The 22245-nt window shown below is 38.1% G+C and overlaps 1 protein-coding gene across 2 annotated transcripts in view; it reads right to left on the bottom strand.

The window, feature by feature from the left end:
• Window positions 1–1263: 1263 nt before the first annotated feature.
• The window catches only part of GDPD1 (glycerophosphodiester phosphodiesterase domain containing 1), a 50087-nt gene continuing 29105 nt past the window's right edge, over window positions 1264–22245 (bottom strand). For both annotated transcript variants that reach the window (XM_072646868.1, XM_072646869.1), the window contains 8 exons: window positions 20308–20443; window positions 15988–16033; window positions 12735–12853; window positions 12189–12278; window positions 10465–10598; window positions 7887–7946; window positions 5232–5283; window positions 1264–2675 (listed from right to left, as the gene is read on the bottom strand). In XM_072646868.1, coding sequence (XP_072502969.1) covers window positions 2556–2675; window positions 5232–5283; window positions 7887–7946; window positions 10465–10598; window positions 12189–12278; window positions 12735–12853; window positions 15988–16033; window positions 20308–20443 — 757 coding nt within the window. In that variant the 3' untranslated portion in view covers window positions 1264–2555. The remainder of the gene's footprint in view (window positions 2676–5231; window positions 5284–7886; window positions 7947–10464; window positions 10599–12188; window positions 12279–12734; window positions 12854–15987; window positions 16034–20307; window positions 20444–22245) is intronic.

The raw sequence follows: 22245 nt of genomic DNA, 5'->3' as shown, positions 1-22245 counted from the left end.
TTCTGAATAAGCTTGGCTATTTGGCTTTCTGGTCCTTAAAGATATCAGAAACAGCAAACCAGAGAAGCCACAGAATTCTTAGGGACGGGTGTCAGATTACAGAAGTGACAGCTGATAGCCTGATGGGAGAGGTGGCCGAGACACTTTAAATATGAGTGCAAAATTGTATGAGCACCGAGTTCAAAGCCTAGATGTTCAAAATGATGACCTTGTAACACCAAGGAAAGATCAAATTATATTCAGTTATCTTCTCTTTGTGTGTTCATCCTTCATTGCCGAAGATGACCATGCCATCAGAGAAATAACGACATGACTTGCACTTGAATTTACTTTGACTGAGTGAGGGCTGTGCAGGTCACCAGCCTCACTTCTCCTCCAGAGCCATCTGAATCCAGTGACCAGATATTCATCAGGACGACAGGAGATGACCCAGGATAAGGCAATTGGGGTTAAGTGACTTCCCCAAGGTCACATACCTAGTGAGTGTCAAGAGTCTGAGATGAGATTTGAACTCAGGTCCTCCTGACTCCTGCACTGGTGCTCTATTCACTGTATCACCTAGCTGCCCCGTCTTCTCTTTAAAAAGGCATTGAAATGTATAATGCATCTCAGAAAGCTTCCTGTCAACAATACTTACAATAAACACAGTTTTGATATTTGAAGTGGTCACAACTGCAACCATGGATGATTGTCCTTACTTCCCTATAATAGGAATTGACATTTGGAATAGATTTTTAAGGCTCACAAAGAATAATAAATATATCCTTCATTTCATTTGATCCTCACCAATGACCTATGAGGTAAGTACTTTAGATATTAGGATTTCCATTTCAGATGAAGAAAATAGGCAGAGAAGTAGTTAAAGACATATAGTAAGAATCAGGGGATTGGAACCCAGGTCCCTTTAGGCTCTGGGTCAGGCACCTGTTCCTCTAGAGCATATTGTTATGTGGGGCGCCTTGTTACCTACTTAGAGCAGGATTGATGAGATATTACTGTACACAGAACCAGGTGCCCTTGAGGTCCTATTTTTCCCTTTTCCCCTACTACGCCTCCAGTCTTCTCATTAACTAAACAGTATCAAGTTACTAAGTATGTTAATTAGCTACTTTCTCCTACCTTTTCCTTAGTCTAGAAGTAAATTTCAGGTGCATGGGCTCACCTTTATCAATTAATTCACAAACTGTTAAGTTCAGTTAAAAATTTCAGAGCCTGTTTGGTGCTATGCCAGTTAAAAACAAACACACACAAGAGACTTCAGCATGTCCTTGGAAAACTTTATTTCTGTTCAAAAAAAAAAATGCTATTTTTACCCTCATGGGAAAGAATGATTATCCTTCATGAGAACATGGTTTACAAATGACAAGTGTCTGGAGATCTCACCTGCCCTACCATAGAGCATGGTCTACTGCTGACCAGAGGTCAGAGGCCCCACTGATGACAAATAACCAAAAGGATTAGAAATAGATTTACATGGAGTTATAGAAGAAAGGTTGAGAGAGAAGGTCTTAGAACATTAGGAAATCTTATTTCTAGCTAACACTCAAAAGGGACTACTTGGGTTAGCAAAACGGTGGATACAGATCAGGTGGAGTTATCCAAAAGTATAGAAATAATGATGTCACTTCTTTAACATTATGAAGATGCCAAGGAGTCAAAGTGGTTTTGTACATCCAAAAATAGGCCCACAAAATACAATTAGGCCATGTAACAAATTATAATCTTCCATCTCTTGAGAGGCCCTAATCTCAATAATAACCTACAAATTTATTTTGCAATGTTTACAATGAAAACAAAGTTAGCCATAGTTTGATGGTAAGTATGCACATATGTACATACATATGTACACACACACACACATCCACACACGCGCCCCAAAAGACTTCAAACATTAGTCTAACATTCTTACTAACAAAAGTATATAACAACAGCCAAAGAAAAATTAATTCAGTCTATAGATTTTGTTTCTGGTCAAGTGGTGGTATTTTCAATTATTTCTATGAGACTCACAACTGATCACAGTGTGTGTCTTGTCAGGTACTACGGCATTGGGTTTTTTTGTGGGCTTTTTTAACTGCTTCTTCTACTCATTTCTTCCTCACTGTGCAGATTAGCAACATGTCCAGAAATAAAGAGCCAATTTAAGAATGGCTGCAGTTTTTCAATAATTTCATTTTACCAATTAACTGATCTCAGCTTGGTGAATGTCAAAGCCCTTCAAAGTCCCGGATTTTACCTAGTCTGTTAGTGTTAGACTTTGATTTGCAAATTGCTTGTAATAGACAGAACACAGAAATCTTGATCCACTATTCATCTTCTTCATGCTCTATCCCAATCAATGTTAGCTTTCTAAACAAATCACGTACAAACATAAAATCTGGAATATACTTTAAAATAAATATACATTGTAGTTTCTACATTGTGAACCAGGTTTAAAAATGAGGTAACGAAACTCAGTTGATTACATCTTATACCATTCTGGAAACGGCTTATTTAAGTGATGCTGAAAAAAAGAATATTCCTTAGTCTTCTTCGAATGCCTTTTTTATGCTGACTTATGTATAATTATGTAAAAATTCCTTAAGCTTTGTTGGATAGTCTGTCATCACCCCAGTTGCTCCCAAATCAAAAGCTTTTTTGTATTCGTGCTCTTCATTTAGTACCCAAACATATACCTAAAGATAGAAGAATAAGCAAAAATGTAAAAAAGACAGAGCACACTTTGCCTTCACATAATAGCACTCAATCACTGCAATCCCAATGCATTTGGTCAGGAACCTTGTACAAGATTTTTAAAATTCATTAACCATTCAGAAAAATTCAACTTTGATCCCACTTACCAATGTGGGATCAAGGTTGGGATCCCTCCCTCTTGGTCATTTCCACCTTTATATACATGAAAATCTAAGTTCAGATAATACGTCCTCTGTTCCCAGCTCTCTCACATTCCAAAATAAATTTCTACTGAATCTATACTAAAAACAAAGTAGAACACCCAAAGCCCTCTTCTGTCAACCATTCAGTGAGCCAGCTAAAGCAAATGCAGGGGCAGGAGTGAAAAAATCAAACAAACAAACAAAATCCTTCCTTTAACCCTATTTTTCTGAATTACTAACTCTCTTTTCACTGCCAGACTTCTAAAAAGATCTGTTTCTACCCATTCACTAGGCAGCTAAGTGGCACCATAGTACACAGAGTGCTAGGCCTGGAGTCAGGAGGACTATCTTCCTAAGTTCAAATCTGGTCTCAGACACGTAGAGCTATGTCACCCTGGGCAAGTCACTTGACCCTGTTTCCCTTAGATTCCTCATCTATAAAATTAACTGGAGAAGGAATGGCAAACCAAACCCCAAAATGGGATCATGGAGACTAGGACAGGACTGAAAACAACTGAATAACACTACCTTCTCACCAAGTAATTTACTCCTTAACTCTTATACGCTGGCCTCTACCACTCCATCCCCCTTTGTGTCTCCACCATTCACCACACCAGTCTCTTCAAATGTCACCAATAACTCACTTGCTAAATCTAATGGCCTCTTCTCCATTTCATCTTCCTTGATATCTCTGACACTGCTGAGCAGTGTTCCTACTTCTCTCCTCCCTTGGCCTCTATGACACTACTCCCCAACCCCTTCCTCTCCCTCCCTCTCTCTTCCTCATCTCTCTCTTTTCCTCTCTTCCTTCTCCCTCCTTTTCTCTCTCTTCCCCCCTCCTCCTAGTACTCTGACCTCTCCCCTTCTCTGCCTACTTCTCTGATTTATTTCTCTCCTAAGCAAGACTGTCCCCCAAGGCTACCTGGCAACCTCATGCTTTCAATGATCACCAACAGGATAATTCCTCAGTCTATGGTTTCAGAACTGACCCTTTCCCTGAGTTCCAGTCTAGAATTCCCAACCAGGAACATCTCTAGCCAGATGTCCCTCAAACATCTTAACCTGAACACACCTAAAAATAAATCCATCTTCTCTCTAAAGTCTGCCTCCTGCTTAACTTTCTTTATTTCTGTGGAAAGCAGCACCATTCTCCTAATCCAACCATGTTCAAAACTTAGAAATTGTCTTTGACTAGTCCCCTCCATTTATGTCCATTATATCTGCACAATGTTCAGCATCAATCCTGTCCTTTCCATTACCCCTGCTACTATCTTAGTTTAGACCCTATTATCTATTATCTGATCTAACGCAATGGCCTCCCAACTAGTCTTCCCATCTCCCCTCTCTCCCCATCTTCAGATCAGTCTTCACTGCCAAAGTAAACTGACAATGTAAAAATCTGATTATGTTTATTTCTTTCCTTCTCTTTTTTGGGAGGGGATACTCCCAAAGCCTTCATTTAAGGAGGGGCCTGGGCTGGTCTCTTCTCATTCCTCTCTAGGCTGCATTTCAAGTCTTCTCTTCCATGATTCTGCACCAGGTTCCTTTGCTTCCCAGCCCACCTGCCTGAAGCTTCCTTTTATATGTTGTCTTTCCTCCTTAGATAGAACGTAAGCACCTTGAGCCTGTTTTTCTTCTTGAAATTGTCTTCCCAGCACTTAGAAACTGTGCCTGGAACATGAATGCTCTACAACTTACAGTCTTAAGTGAGTTGTCTGGGTCACTAAGAAGACAGGTGACTTGTTCAGGTTTACCCAACCTGTGTCACCATGTGCTGAAATCCTCTTCCTCCAAGCCTCAGTTCCTGTGTCATCTCCATGAAGCCTTCCCTGTAACCTTCCTCTGTATGGAATTATATTCTTTCATATCTGGCCTGAAGACTCTTACTAGCTGTGTCACCCTGGGTAAATCACTCATTCCCTTTGTCTCAGCTTCCTCATCTGTAAAATGGGGATAACAAAAGTATTGACCTCTCGGGATTGTTGTGAGGATCAAATGGGATCAGAATTGTAAAGTGCTTAGCATAGAGCCTGGCACACAAGTAAGCACCAAATAAATGTTAGCTATGATTATTACCTTGTATTATAGTTGCTTATTTGTATGCATTAAGGATTATACATTCTGTTTTGCATCTTTGTATTCTTAGCACCAGCATTTGCCTTAGCAAGCATTTTAATAAATCATTAATTGGTGTGGATTCCAAAACCAGCCCAAAGTTCTTGTCTGTCACTAAAAGTTCTTTTCCGTATGCTAAAATTAGCTATCCTAAAATAAAGTGTAAATAAAAAAAGACTGCTATCCTGCTTGCAAGAATATGATTAGAAGATAGCCTCTGTGTGTTTTCCAGAAATATACCTGAATGCCTCGGGCAGTGAGGTGGTCAAATAAGGCTTTCCTCATTAGCAACCTATAAAGAAAAAACAGAATAATATTTAGGGTTTTATCTTCAACCCAGCACTTCCTTTGTGCCTAGCTAACAGCATAAGGTCACTCAATGAAGCAAATTCATTAAGCAACAGGATACTACTATGGATGTTATGGATATGGAAGTAGGGATACAATAACAAACAAGAAAGTCCCTACATTCAGGGCAATCTGAGGAAACCACATATGTCCTTAAAAGCAAATTTTTTTCAAAGGAAGTCACATTGGGGTGGAGGAAGGACAGAAGCAGCTGATCTTGAAGGGAGCTGGGGAGTCTAGGCAGTGAAGGTGAGGACAAAGAGCCTTCCACTTAGTCCTGATGGAATCTTAAGTCCTGACCACCTACGTTCTGAAAGTTGCCCCAGCTTAAGACTCTTTGTCACAGATACCGAGACTTTCCTCCACTTTATGTCAAATCTTGGAAAACTTGAGGTTTCCTTTCATTCCCTGGAGCCTCTCCAATCCAGCTCCTCCTACCCTGGGTGAGATGCAGCAGGAGAAAACCAATCCCTCTTCTCACCCTTCCAGCTAGAGTAGGAAGAGATGTATTATTGGCCTCCCAAGTTTCCAAAGAAAAAGGAAGTTAAGGCCATTAGGGCATATGCCACAATTTGTATTCTAATTCATCTACATCATGGGTCAAATGGGCCTCTGCAGTCCAACTTGAGAACCCATCCCCCACTGATGCGTCAATGGGAAAACGTGTTATCAGTTCCACACACGTCCTGACTTATAAATGAACTTCTGGAATACAACATGTGTCTTCAAAATTAGAGACTTCCTTCATAAGAAAATATGCACCTGAATTTCAAGGCCAAGCACATTCATCAGAGGAAGTGAGAGGCATCACAAATTAACAGTAAATGAGTATAACACTTGTCATTTACACATTTCTTATCTACCACAATGATAAACCAACAACAGCTAGTGAGAAAGTGGTGAAAGAGCTGGTATACAAACTGAATGTGACAGACCAATGTTAAATTAAATTGGATCCTGAGGTACAGAGAGAAGGGGAGATTAAAGAACTTCCCAAGGCCCTGTGAAAGGAATGCTAAGCAAACAAGAGTTGGGATATAAGACTATTCATCTACTGCAACAACCAGGGATCAGTTTTAGACAAAACAAAGTATAATTGCTTTACAGTATTTATCTAAAATGAAGTCAAGTTATCCTAGAAAAAAAAGATTTTTCTGCAAATTGAAACAACTCTGAGGTACCACTTCAAACTTATAAGATTGACTAATATGACAAAAAAGGAAAATGGTGGATGTTGGAGAGGATATGGGAAAACTGGGACACTAATGCACTGTTGGTGGAGTTGTTTACAGATGCAACCATTCTGGAGAGCAAACTGTGTTGTACAAAAGTATTTATAGCAGCTCTTTTTGTGCTGGCTAAGAATTAGAAATTGAAGGGATGCCCATCAATTGGGGAATAGCTAACCAAGTGGTGTAGTATGTGATTATAATGGAATATTAAATTTTTTTAAGAGAAAGATTTCTCTAAAGCAGACAACCACCCCAAGGAGGGCTTCATTTCCATTTGTAGGATTTTTTCCCCACCCCCCTCTATGGGATCTTGATTCTATATTTTTATTTTTCTATATCTTATATAGAAAATCTTAAAAGATCCTATATCTTTATTTTTCCAGACAAACATTTAGGAACTTAGTAATTAAACAATGTGTTTTTCTACATGTGATAATTAATTATACTTAATTCTTAATGTACCTTAACAGCTTCTGACTGTTAAGCAGTACTGAAAAAAACTCTATTTACTATTAGTTATTAGACCTGAGCTCTAGTCCTGGCTTTCCTGCTATCTAGCTTTACAAGTTAAGCAAGTCATAAACTGAGCCTTAGTTTCCCCCTTTTTAAAACAAAGGCATTAGACAAGGGGCAGTTAGGTGGCTAGATAGAGCACTGACCCTGGAGTCAGGAAGACCCAAGTCCAAATACAATCTGACACTACCTTGTATGACCCTCTCATTTAACCCCAATTGAAGTGAGGGAGTGAGGGAGGAAAGGAAGGAAGGAAGGAAGGGAGAGAAAGATGAGGGCATTAGACTATATGATTCATAATGACCCTTATAGCTCCAAAAATTCTATGATATTGCACATTCAGAGAAAGAACTATGGAGGGTGAATGCAAATCAAATATACCGTTTTCACTTTTTTTTGTGTTTTTTTCCTTTTGTTCTGTTTTTCCTTTCACAACATGACTAATAGAGAAATATATTTACATGATTGCACAAGTATAACTTATATTGGAGTGCTCGTTGTCTTGGGGAAAGGGAGGCAGAAAAAATTTTAAACTCAAAATCTTATAAAAAATGAATATTGAAAACTATCTTTATATAGAATTGGAAAAAATACTATTTACCAAAAAAAATTCTATGATATTATAGTTCTTCGAGTGATTCACTTAAATCCATTGACATATATTGTAGATATACAATAATTAAAATGCTTTTTTATTAATCTTTTGGTTTAAAATCACCTTCATTTCCAAATGCAATGGATACAAGGGTACTTAATACAAAATTTACTAAGTTATATTTTTTAAAGAAATTAAAAATTTTACCTGTCAGCCAACCAGATGAGAAATTTTTGACTTCTTGATACACTGTGTGGTTCCTTCAGCCTGAGAAAAAAATAAAATTAAAACTACAAATTAACAAGAGTTCACCAATGTACTAAACAGTCTCCACACCCCTTTATTTCCCCTTCCCTTATCTCTGCTCCCAAGAGGCAATCAGTCTCTAAAGCCACAGTTAATGCTGGTTTCAGGTTAACTTTCGGTTTCCAGGGCCCAAGAGTAAAGGGTTGGGGAGGGGAGAAGATTTATTATTCAGTCTCTGTTGCTGTCCTTGCCTCACTTTCTTTTTTCTTTAGAACCTTTTTCTCTTAAATGATCTATTATAACCCAGCACCATTCAGGTGCTTTACTCTAACAAGAGAGAAGTTTATGCTACCAATTTGGTATAATTAGTACTGGTACTTTCTGTTATTTTCTTTTTCAGTATGAGACTCCTTGGGGTTTCTATTCTTGCAAGTTTATCTTGTTATTTCCACCATTAAGCCTAGGATAAGCTTTCTCTTCCAGTCTCCATATGCCATTCTCCTGGCTAAAAAGAAATATGTCATCTTCCAAATGAAAGTTACGTGATCTGAGCCAGCATCTTTATCAGCACATCATGGATTCCATTCTCTGTCCCTCTCCCTAATTCCACTCTTCCTGTTTTCTATCTGTTGTTCTTATACTTTAGAGTTTGGACTAGTCACCTAGAACCAGGGGTGGGGAGCCTGCAGCCTCGAGGCCACAGGTTACCCTCTAGGGTCTGAAGTACAGTCCTTTGACTGAATCCAAACTTCACAAAACTTAGATTCAGTCAAAAGGCTGTACCCAAGGACCTAGAAATCCACAGGTTCCCATCCCTGATTCTAGACCCTCCTTTGTGGATCACTCATCTTATGTTTTGTTTCTCTATGAATCCGGTTTTTCTAAAATACTCTCGCTTATTTACAAGGCTGCCTCTTTCCCTCGGAACCTTCATTGTTTCTTACCCAATTCAACCCACCTGGCCCAAGCTGGAGCTCTCCTTCCTTTTGAAGGAATCAATCACCTTATTCCCCTTTAAGAGATTCTTAGCTCAAACTCAAACCAGCATGTTGAGTATAATTAGGGTCTTGCCCTAGGAAATTCTTGTAACTGTTCACAGAAACAACTAAAAAATACTTAAGGCTACAAATTTATACATCAGCAAATTTGCACATCAGCATATTCACTGCTTCTCCTCTCAACACACAATCACTTCTAGGAAAAAGGAATCGATCTGTACATACATTAAAATTCCTGGTCTCACTAGCATCTGCTTGTAAAGGGAACCCTCAGAAATACTCATTTAAAAGAATTAAGATTCCATTCTGTGCTAAAGGAAAGCAGTCAATCACGAGGGCAGAAGGGTAGAGGGAATTTGTGGCCTAAGTGCTAACTTAAAAAATACACCATGAAGGGAGGAGCATTCTTTTGTGAGGAGGGTTTTGTTTTGTTTTTAGAAATGGCTACCAAGAAGAAACATGCTAATGAATGAAAAGAATAAACAAAAACCAAATTGGAAAACTGAAACCATAGGAGGCAACTACAACACCATCCACTAATGTTTTAAATGAATACTGCACACATAATTATTTGTTATTTTTGCATTTCTGCTTTGGGGTTGATGCAGTCTTTTAATACAGGTAAAATCCCAACGCAATGAATTCTGCAATCACTCCAAATTCTTTTGTTGTGAGGGAATTGTTACAATGAATACATTGCTAGAGATCATATTCTCAGGCTGCAGGACCTTGAGAGAGAGCTGATCTGTTTCTTCAAAAAGCAAGGCTTTGTATTCCGTAGGGGACTTGGGGAGGTATCACATACACACCTTCCCTACCCTGTTCTTTCTCCAAGCTCCAGATCTTTTTGGTAGTTGTTTTGGTGGGTGATTTGAGAGTCTGATAAACTTTTCAGGTGAGGCTGTTGGGATGTTTGAAGTGAAAAAGGATGAGTACCACTGAAGGGCCAGTGCTGCTTGATGGCTGGTAAGATTCCATACATTTATATTTTAACACATCCATCTCTGCCCCCCACGATCACTTTTTGTAAATATTAGTATTATAATAACTCATTTTAAGCTAAAAGGCTTTGCTCACAGAAAATTCATGAGGCAGGTAGATAATGCAAGTATTATTATCCCCATTTTACAGATGATAAAACCAAGTCACAGACAAGTAAAGTGACTTGGCCAGGGGCACACCATGAGTATCAGAGCCAGAACTCAAACCCAAGGCTTCTGACTCCAAGGGTCAGGTAGTTTTGCTTCAACTCAAGGCATCTCTTTTCCTTTCCCTCTCGTTCTACTTACAAAGTGTGCAGCACAAACACAGAAAAATGATTAACTTAGAACCACACTAAGCATTATTGGACTTATTAAGATTTTACTGTGACTGGTCAAATAGAGTAACAAAGAATCAATATAAGTCACAGTAGAATGTGGAAACAGGTTTGTATACAAAGCTTTCCTTTGTAATGGTATTGATTTTTATGGGATTTTACCTGCAACTCTCCTGTCATTATAATGATAAATCACAAAAACAAAAACAGGGTAGCCACTTACTTCAATATTATAGAAGGCATTGGAATTTCAAAAAACTGCTCACAGATGGGCACAAAGGGCAAGAGGCCAGTGTAGAACAGGCCAAGAATGAGCAGAACACGTTGTAGACTGAAGAGAATGGGGATATCTGAATTCTACAAAACACACATGTATAATATTATGCATTATTTCACAACTACTTAACAAGACAGGCCTAGCAGGTAATCCTTAAAATTTCAGTAGGATACATATTAAAGCTTAATACAAGTATTCTCCAGTTATAAACAAGTCTTGCAAACTTTCACACACATGAATAGCTAGCCCATAGGATACTGAGGTTACCCAAGACACTGGGTCCCCTTCTTCTGGCAGACATGGCCTAGAGATGCCTATGCATGAAGCATGCCCCAAGCCCACCACATGTCCTTCTTACTCCATGCAGGGTGACCTGCAGGTGCCAAGGCTGAGATCCAAATTAGCAGACATTATTAAGCACTCATATGGAAGTTAAGGTTCTGTAAGCCAGCCCACAAAAGCTTAAACCACAAAGTAAGTGAAATACTTTATAATTACCAAGAAAATTAACAATTAAGTAGTAATGACTGGAATGCTTATAAAGTCATGGTATAAATTGTTGGTTGTCAATAAAAGTTATTGAGTGAATTAGAATACAAAGCATGTGGACAACTTATTTAAAATGTTGTCAAGAGGCCAGAAATAAAAAAGCACAGAGTAATTGGTCAGTTGGGATGTATTAGGCAAACTAACCAGAGACACTGTTATTCCCTGTCTCTGAAAATGCTTGGGGGGCACTGTTGTGCTTGTGATTGTTGCTAAAAATTGTGATATTTGAAGATGATTGATAAGAGAGCTGGCTTTTTAGTAAGAATTTTCCCAAACCTGAGGCTTCTAGATCTTAGGAATAGAGCTGAGACTGACCAGCTAGGGCTAGGTCTGCTTTCTCTCTCTAGTTGTCTCTCTCTGTCTCTGTCTCTGTCTCTGTCTCTCTCTCTCTCTGTGTCTCTCTCTCTCTCCTTACACTGCAGGGGACAATCCCCCATCCAATTCATCATACTCTTCTTGTCCTACATTGTATGTGTATCACATTCAACTCAGTAAAGGTCTAAACAGAAGTATAAGACTTCTGGATTTTCATATTAGCTTTTCTATACAAGGAGGCCTTACCAAAATTGTAATTCTTAGTATTTTACTTGGGATGGGGAGGTGGGGGCCCCACTGGGTTGTATTCTATTTTTATATACCTAAACACATAACACACTTTTTTTCTGACCAGAAACTATTCAGTTGGCAGAATGCCAAGCTGGGGGAGAAGGAAGAGACACTTATGCTACAAAACTTAAATCAGGATTCCCTTTCAATTCCAATTAAACAGGAAATTTCTAATTAAAACAAACATCTATGGAAGTATGTTAAAAAAAGAAAGGAAGACCTGTTATCTCCTTCAGTTTTGAATAAAAGAATGTTATTACTAAATATTAATTTGTGATGTCAAGAATTCTGAAATGAACTTAAAGACGTATGGCCCAAACCTAAGGCCTCCACTATCAAGCAAAACTGTCTCTGCTGACCCACGGCTTCTACCCAATGCTATGTCTTTTTTTTTTAATATAAGTACCAGAACAACAACTGCTCTGGAATTACTAGAAATAAAAATAACCACTGTAATCTTTCATAGGCACAATAACAAAAGAAGTGAATCATTCTGGGTTTTGGAGGGAGCTTACCTCTTTGTGACACTTTTCTACGATTTCATATTTGGCGTTGCCCCACACTGTCAAGTGTTCTCGTTTGTATTGAGTTACCAACTCTGAAACCTGCATTTGAAAAATCAAAGTCTCACATATTTGTCCAATTCCATTCAACTATTTTCATTTTAAAAAAAGATTTCATTCCCATCCAACTGTATTTTAAAGTATGTGAGTGATCTAAAATTAAGCTACCTGAAACACCAAATGATGTAATGAGATTCTCTCACAAACTAAAAATTATCAATATTTCTCATTTTTCTAATTAATTAAAGACTAAACATAAACTCCTGCCTAAACAGCTGTAAAATGAAGAAGCCAATTTAAAATGATATGTCAATTACTTAAATAGCAAATGCCTAGGCTTTCAGCTTTCAAGCTCAATCTAAAAACAGGCTCACCCATAAAAAGGCTTTAAAACAGCAATGACTCTCTAAGAGGTCACTTACCCTAGTTCCATTTAGGTTGTAAAGTCTGAGGCAACATAGCCAGAGGAAGTAATAAAGTTCATAATAAAAAAGATACCTTCTTAATCAGCAGATTGTTATTGACTTTGATATCAATGTTCACTGGAGTGTGAGGAAAGGCCTCAAACACTTCCTTCAGTAATGGAATGCGCTTGTCTTCTCCCTCACTTTGGCTTCCTGAAAAAATAAGCATTATACCATGTGACACAATGGCTTCGAGTCTTACAGATGAGAGGGAAGTAATCCTGCTCAACTATGGAGAGTATATTTAAGCTCATCTGCCTCATTCATCACTTAACTACATGAAAGTTAGTTCACCTCAAAGAAATCAAGCACTTGCATCTAATTGGTAGAATCATGTCCATTATCTTGCTACTTGGAAAAAGGCAGAGCTTTAGAGACGCTTCTCTAAAATATCTTCACCACAACCAAAAATTCTTGCTCTAAATGTCAACAATTGTTTCTTAAGTTATTAAAGTTAACAACTAAATGTTCAGATAAGGTAAAGAGATAATCCAAGTTGTTTGCTGAGGAATCAACCTAGGGTTGTACTCTTCAAAGAAAAAAATCATTTCATGAAAAACTGGAAGCACCTTCCACCTGATGCTTGTGTGGGAGGGATACTCACAGTAGTATTTCCACTTTACTTTCCCATAGCCCTTTGGGCTCTCTTTATTTACCCAACCACTATGAGCCAGGTCAATCATATTCCCTTTCCTGTTTGCACAGCTCCTTTTAATCTATCATCTCAAATCCTAAAGCAAATGAAAATGTTATTTTTTTTCTGTTACAGATCTACAAAGTCCCCTAATTGGTGTTTTTAAAAGAGAAGCAGCAGGTGAATGAGAAAAGATTGATCTCTATTTTGAGGTGCCTAGAAAAAATTACGCATAATCTAACTTAATAATAGCTAATATTCATATAGTGCTTACTATGTGCTAAGTGCTTTAAAACTGTTATCTCATTTGATCCTCGCAACAAACTTGGGAGGTAGGTGCTTTTATTATCCTCATTTTACAGATGAGGAAACTGAAGCAAACACAGGTAAAGTGACTTGCCCAGTCACATAGCTAATAATTGTGTGAGACTGGATTTGAATTCAGGTCTTCCTGATTTCAGACCTAGAACTTTAACCACAGTACCAATTAGGTGTCTTCAACTTAAATTTTCAGTTTATATCCCCTAGATATAGATAATATAAAATCACCATGACAACCAAACAAAATTCCTTCAGGATATGAATTATGGTCCCTAGAAACTTAAGCAAGATGGGATCCAGGGTAGGCATTAGGAAGGAGGGAAAAATGAGAATTAGACAAAGATCAAACAAGTCAGAATGGTTGAAGGATTAACCTCAGCACTCCATTAAAGAGTAGAGGTACATGGGAAGAAAAAGGTGTATTCAAGGGAGGGAGAGAATTTGGAACTTAAAATTTTAAAAATAAATATCTAAAACTGTTTTTACACGTAATTGGGGAAAAATAAAACACTAAATCTTTTTTTAAAAAAAGAAAAAGTTTTGTTAAAGATGTTAAATTAAAAGCTATCTAGGCTAGCAGAAAATCTAGGAAAGTTAAGCAAGGGAGGTGGACACACAAGGAACTTGACGACCAACTTAAACAGTTTTAAAAGGCACATTAAGAACATGAAAGCTGAGGCAGATCAGAATAGCGTCAGACAGAACACAAAAGCTGGTGAGGAAATTGAGGGGTTGTTTTTTGTTTAGTAAAGAGGTACAAAGCAGGAACAAGACCAGCGCTAGGGATGGGAGAGAGGGAAAAGAGGGGAAAACAGCATGAATGAGGAAGGAAAGTAAGGCTATTCAACTTATTTTCATTTTTTTTAGGCCAAGCAGAATGGTCCTTGAACTAGAAATGATACAACTACAACAAAAAAGGCTTACAGAAAGTTGAGACGATTTTCAGGGTCTTTGCTATTGCTACAGCCCAAATAAGCTAGCAAAGGATACAGATGGAAAGGAGGCAAGTTGGCCTAGATGAGTACTGATCACTACTCAGATGGGTCTATCCTAGGATGCTGGAAAAACTGGGAAACCTTTTCCCTGGGTGGATTATGAATTATGTAGAATGAATACACAATATCAGGATTTGAGGGATATCTATAGATATATACTCCCATTATCCATTTCCTCAGGGAATTTATAATCTAGTAAGGGAGCAAGGATAAGGCATAAACTCAAATGAATACAATAGAGAGTATATAAAAGAACTACAAAGTAATATCAGATTTCAATGGAGAGAGGACTCACTTCTGTCTGAAAACCAGAAAACATTTCCTGAAGGCAAACATAGTTTTAGGTACTGGAGGGGACACAAACTTTATGCACTTTTTAGTAAATCCCTATTCTCAAGGGGTTTACATTAGAAAATAGAGGTGTCTTATTAATATGCAAGTAAACACATACAAAAAATAAAGAATATATTGCTGTTATTCAGTATTTCTTCTGTGACTACATTCACTAAAACAATTAAATCTGAAATGTTATGGAACTATTTTCTATTATGGTTTTTCAATCATTTTTCTCTATTCTCAGGAATACTAGAACTTAGTATCTGCTAACATCATTCAGTTTAAAAATAAACACATATTTTCATTGGGAGGATGGAGGAAAGATGCAGCTCAGGAATCATCTTCAAATGAAGCCTTTTCTGATTTTTCCAGCTGCCAGTCCCCTCCTTTCCAAACTACCTTATATTTAATTACTTTGTATATAAACTTATTTGTTTACTTTATATTTATCTGTATATATTTGTATATATGCTCATGGTCTCTCCTATTAGAATCTAAGTTCCTTATAAGTAGAGATTGTTTCATTCATGTATCCTCAGGGCCTCACACAAGTGCCCAGCACATGTTTAATATATATGTGATTGCAGATTTTTTTTTTTTCATCAAGCAGTTTTCCAAATTCAATTGAGTTCCCCAAAGTGCCCCTATTAGGAAGAGAATGCATTGAATGGCCAACATGATATTCCGTTTATTTGACAATTAAGGTTCTCCCTATAAGTTAACAAATTTGGTGGGTGGTGACAATAATCCCTAGGCAAACTTGATAGAATGAATCAGTTCTCCCTGGGCTTAATCACTTCTAGATGAACTGGAAGTTTTACTCGTCAGAAACAAGAGATCCCAGTCCAGTAACTCAGCCAACACATGAGGCTCCACCCAAAGTCATTGACAGTTTATCTACATTACCAGAATCAATACTGAGCAAATATTTGTTTCGGTTTCTAGATACAATAGGACACGTTAATGACACAAGTGTTTAGGATGACAGTGGAAAATATTACCTTTTTGAAATGTTACCTCCAATTTGCCAAGGTAAGGTGGGAGTTCCTTTAAAAGACAAAGAGAATGTTAGCTTTAGGAAAAAGGTTGGTCTAGTTTCTTCAAATAAGATACAAAGTAATTTAGGAAAATATAACAAATCTTTAATAATAAACAATATTTATTTATACATAGCATCTCTCAGCAAAATTTTCCTAAAGATTATTTCTATCAATGAAAATGCAAAAGGAAACAACCTATAGTTCTGATAAAAAATTGTTAATATAAGGACAGAAACTGTTAATATCAAATGTAATATTATTTACCACTCACTTAAATGACCCTTGTGATGTCAGAATTTCAGTAATGTCCTTACATTCCTACTCTTAAGATATTTACTCTTGATTAGGTTGAGCTGAAACACACCCTAGGGTGGTTTCCTCCCGACTCACCCACCCAGCCACCCACCCAAGGGAGTTTGCCTAGAAGGGAGCTGAGCTCATGCTGGATCTCAGACTCTATGACTCCCTGCTCCCGCATCCCTCGGCCATTGGGATTCAAGGTATGAAGGGCAAAACAGCCAGAATGAAGCAGCTTTCCTTGACCAGACCTTGCTACTTCACCTATCTCCTCCCTCTCTCCTCTTAAAACTATAAAAAACTGTTTCGTGGGTCTTTTTGGTTGGGAAAATCCACTGGACATCTGCCAGGGTGGCAGGTTTGCTACCCTGTTGGCTTTTATTCCTCAACTTGTGGCTTTGATTTATTTTAGGATTTGACAATACTATTAAAAGTTGGTCTTTTATTTTTACAGTTAGGAACTAAAATTAATAGGAAGTTTCATCTGATTTCTACCTACTACAGGAAATTCCAAACAATTAGATAAAGTTATAAATTTTATTTTAGAGAATACATAATTTTCATTAAATTATTTTTATTTTTTACAAATTTTGTTTCAGAGAACATGGTAATTTTCATTAAATTGTTTTTTTAAAAAGAAATTCACATTTGTTCGCTGATCCTAGAGTACATCAGGAAGAGGTGCCAGTTACTTCCTACTGCTATTTACAGACCTTTGTTCTGCCATGATCTCAAGAACTTTCCCAAACTTCGTAGTTCACAAGAGTCAGATTAAATCAACTATTTTTGAATTCTTAATTCTAACATCTACTGACCTCTATGACATTCTTCTAACTTACCCCTAGGTGACTTTATCACTTAGTTTACAGACACATTGTCATTCTAGTTTCATCATCGTTCTGGATGACTTAACTATCTTCATAACAATCTGAACTTTCAGCTCCTTAACCTCAGTTCCCACTCTTCCCTCTGCTTCTTTCACTCACTGAATTAGTGTCAAGCCCTGACCTTGCCATCATTAGAAATTACTCATCAAAAGCACTTGTCGTCCGTCTTCCAGCTGTCCTGAACAGCCTCTTCAAAGTCATCAACCTCTGCGTTGTGGGTCATCTCTGGCTTAATTTTTCTTTTCATAGTCTTAGGAACTGAGATTTAGAGTTAAAGGAATCTCAGAAGTCATCAAGTACAACGCCTTCCAGAGGCAACCAAGGCCCAGAAAGGTTAAACGACCTGGTCAAAATCAAAGTCATCCAGGTAATAAACAGCGGGCTGAGGTCCCCAGACTCCAAATCCAGTACACACTAGATTTAAGTTTTCAAACCTTAAGGGGGAGCTTCACCACCACATGACAATCTTCTATCTTCCTGCCACATCACCCACAGCTATGTTTTCCAAACCTTTTCTCTCAAGTCCCTTTTCAAATGACCACAGGTTCTATTTCACCAAGAAGACTGAGTTCCTCCAATATTAGCTTCTTTGCCTTCCCTCTACCATACTTGTCTCTTCCTTCTTTCTATCCCAGGGACGAAGTGGCCCACCTCCTTGCTAAAGGTAACCCCTCATCCTATGCTCCCTTGCCTTCTTCTCTAGCTCCTTCTTCACCTACAAACAAGCTGAAGTCTACACTGTCTAGTAAACAACAAATAAAAAAAAAAATCCCTTCCCTTGACCCAACTGTTCCTTTAAGGTATTTTCTGTTATTTCATATCCCCCTTCCCCTAGCAAACTTCTAAAAAGCCTGATCTACATTCACTGCCTCCATTTCCTAACTCACTCACTTCTGAATGCCCAGAAACCTAGCTTCCATCTCTGTCCCACTATACTAAAACTACTCTCTCCAAGATTTCCAATGAACTCCAAATTATCAAGCCCAATGACCTCTTTTCAGTTCTTCTGTTCCTTAACCTTTGTCACTTCACATTATTTGCCAACTCTTTGTTCATGAAACTCTCTTCTCTTGGCCTTTGTGATTGGCCTCTCTCCTGCTTCTCTGTCACCTCTGATCATTCCCACTGTTTCTTCTTAAAACTCTAAATGAGGGGGGCATGCCTCCCCTAAGACTATCTCCTTCACCTTCTCTTTTCTCTCTATACTTTTTTCCTTGACAACCTACTACAAGAGCAAATATCTAATTTAAGGTTACCCTCCAACTCTCCTCTGAGCCCACTACCAGGATTTTCAATAATCTGCTGGAGGTCCACACTTGGATGTTCACTAGCTAAAACAAAGCTTCTTCATGAAATTCGTCATCTTCATAATTTCCCTATTTCTGTTGACAGTCTTGGGGAATTTTTCAGCCTGGATTCTATGAGAGCTTAGGGAGAATTCATATACCAGCAGGTCTGTATGACAGGAGGTCAAATAAAGACAGCAGCCAAACTGAAAGGAAAATAAGTTAATTACCTTACTAAGGGGGAAGGCTGCTTGTGGGTAGCCATATCAGCTTCCCAGGGTACAGGCTTGGCTTTTTCAGAACTGCAGCCAATCAGTAGCATTCTATGGCATTTGAATGAGACAGACTTTCCCTATGGCAAAGTTGATCTGGGAAGTCCCTAGTTTGGTGTTAAGTCAAACATTTGGGATAACATTTGCATGTCAAAGAACAGCTAGAGTGTCAGTCTCTAGCAAGGCTTTATGCATTCAGCCTAAATAGGAAGGAGGTAGTTGAGTCCAGTTTTGTTATTCAGTCTACAGCAAAATGGGGGCTGGAGGGAGGAGGGAGAAGATTGGAGACTAATTCAGTCAAGTAGCACATTCCCAGCTTGATGACACTTTCTTCTACAATGGCACCAGGGATTTTCTTGGTCACTTCAACACAAAACTTTCGAATTTTCATCCTGGATTCTTCCTTCTCTTCAGGCCCTTCCACTCCTAATCATGTCAATTCCAACTGCACAACAGGTCTAACATCTATTCCCTTCTCTTCACTCACAATAAATACCCCGAGACCCTCATTTAGACCCTTATTCCTTCTCATCTTAACTACTTGAGCAAATGTAGTACTCTTCCGGTTTTTTTCCCTCCAATCCCTTCTCCAATCCAGGTTTCCCCCTCCTACTGAAATATATCTTGCAAAAGCACAGTTCTGACCATGTCCCTTTCCCACAACAACATTTTCTGTAGTTCTCCGTTAGTTAAAGACTAAAATACAAACTTCTTGGCCCAGAGATCAAGGTTCCCCAGCAACCTTTGCAGTTTTATTTCACATTATATATTCCAGTTTACCTTAATCTTAAATGCAATCCCCTGATTTCCTCACCTTCCTCACTATGTGTGTAACATAATTCCTTTCCAACTGTTTCACCAGGGCTCAGGTGCTCTCTTCTTCCCAGAAAATCATCCGAATCCCCCACTCCTTCCCAGTAGGGGGTTTCCTCCCTTCTTAAATTCCTCCAGTCATTCAGTTTGAGGAGGGAAAGATACTTAATCACCTTCTAACGTTTGTTAATCATCTATCCCCATCTCATCCCCTAACCCAAGAATATGTTCCCTGAGGTTATAGACTATCTCTAATTTGTATCTTCTGCACTTAGTAGGATTTCTTAGTCCTAACAGGCACTTATTAAATGTTGGCTAAATTTATGAAGTGCTATATTCAAGGCATTTAGCTAGATGTAGAGAGATATGGAGGATATACACAGTCAGCCTTTCAGGGGGTAAAAGCCTTTGCTGAGGAGGTGGTACCTAAGCTGAGTCCTGAAGGAAGACAAGAGATTCTGAAATGCAAAGATGAGGAAGGAAGGCACTGAGTGCAAGTGACAGATGACAGCATAAAGACAGAGATGCTAGCAATGGCCTGTTAAGTTCAGGAAACAACTATTAGCATGGTTTGGCAAAAAGTTAATGTTTAAGTTTCTGTTGGATTAAGTGCTTAAGTTCCAGATGATTTTTTCTCATTTTTTCCCCATTCATCACTTAATGGACTTCACAAATGCTAAAATCCTGCCATCCCAAAGCATATGGTTGGAATGCATTTTTACTTACACAGTACTTCAGGTCAGAGATGTTCACATTTATTCCAGTTGATCTCTTCAGATTCCCATCATGAGATACGACCACTTGTTCATCTTTTGTGATATGGCAGTCCAGTTCCAGCATATCAGTTCCCATATTAACTGCACTAGAGTCAAGAACAAACCAAAAAAAGTCATCCTGGAAACACTAAGAGCTTAAGCAAGCAATGGAAAACATCTAAGTGGTTCTTTGCCTCAGATACAACATTAAGAATATTACAAGAATGAATTAAAATGATAAAAAGAAAAGAAATGTTTTAAATACCTGTCTGATAATAATCAAATATCACCTCAATAGTCCACAAATTCTTTTAGCTATTTAGTTAAAAATTAATTGAATTGACAACAGAACTTTCAAAATTTAACTTCATCAAACATTAAGTATTCATCTCTTCTTATTTCAGTGAAACAAAAAACTATCTGTCTTTGTCTATGGTTGGCTTAAGTTTTACTGGTGGAATATAGTATGAACACAATAACCACATCCTAGGTTACCTCCCCCCCACCAAGAGTTTACCTTGTGGGGAGCCCAGCTCAAACTAAATCTCCGCTTCATGTCCTTGCCCCCCTCCATTGGGATGATTGGCATGAAGGGCAAAACAACCAGAATGATGTGGCCTTCCTTGCCCTGATTGCCAAGGGCCACTGGGGTCTCATGATCAGACCTTGCTTGCTACTTCATACTATCTCCTTTCCCTAACCTCCTAAAACTATCAAACCATTTTCATTGGGATTCATGGTATGAAGGGCAAAACAGCCAGAATGAAGCAGCTTTCCTTGACCAGACCTTGCTACTTCACCTTTCCATCCCTCTCTCCTCTTAAAACTATAAAAAACTTTTTCGTGGGTCTTTTTGATCGGGAAAATCCATTGGACATTCCCCAGGGTAGCACGTTTGCTACCCTGTTATCTCAATGAAAGATACTTTATTCCTCAACTCATGACTTTGATTTATTTCTGGACTTGATACCTGAAGATACTAACCTACATTTCCAGATTTTCTTTCTGGTAAATACCTCCACACAGCTAGGTGGCACAGTGGATAGAGCACTGGAATGTAAGCTTTTTAAGGGACCATCCTGTTTGCTTGTATTTATACCCCTCTCTTTTTCCTCCCACAACACATAGCATAGTGTCTCAAACAACAAAGTTAGGTATTCATTAAATATTCCAATGGCTCAATGAAATCACTATTATGATTATTCCCTCCATCAGGATGGACTGGAAATGCTCCACATTTTGTCCATTATTTTTCATAAATCTATGAAAATACACCACTCATACTGCAGTGTGACATGGGAGCAATATTGATGTCATGAAGGCTAGGCTAGTTTTCCATTAAAAGGTAAGCTCAGTGATTGTTGAATAAATAAGGAGATACTCTGATGCCCTTGATGAATTTAAAGTCTGCAAACTATAGGCCGGTAAGCTTGTCTTCAATTCCTGGGAAACTTCAAGGACAGATCATTACAAAGATGGCTAATGGATACCTAGAAAAGGAAGTGGTGATTACAAAAAGCCAGCAGAGCTTCATCATGAACAAATAATGCCAGATTGACTTTATTTCCTTTTTTTGATAGGCTCAAACTTGTATATCAGAGGAATGTTGATTGTAGTTTACCTAGATTTCAGTAAAATATTTGACAAAATATCTCATATTATTCTTGTAGAAAAGATGGAGAGAAATGGACTAGAAGTTACCATGATCAGGTGGATCTGGAGTTGCCGGAATGGTCTAATTAGTTCAACTTTTATCCCCAGGACTACTATGCGATTTCATTTCTGACTACTAAGAAGATTCATTTTCAAGTAACTTGAATTTTGTTTTCCTTTGGTGTCAGATATCTAATATCATTTAGAGGTCAATCTGAATTTAACCTCAAGTAAATCATCTATTACAGGGATTCTT

The sequence above is a fragment of the Notamacropus eugenii genome, chromosome 2, assembly GCF_028372415.1.
Source record: "Notamacropus eugenii isolate mMacEug1 chromosome 2, mMacEug1.pri_v2, whole genome shotgun sequence".
NCBI lineage: Eukaryota > Metazoa > Chordata > Mammalia > Diprotodontia > Macropodidae > Notamacropus > Notamacropus eugenii.
Note: the sequence above shows the minus strand (reverse complement) of the source record. Positions and strands in the feature narration are given on the sequence as shown.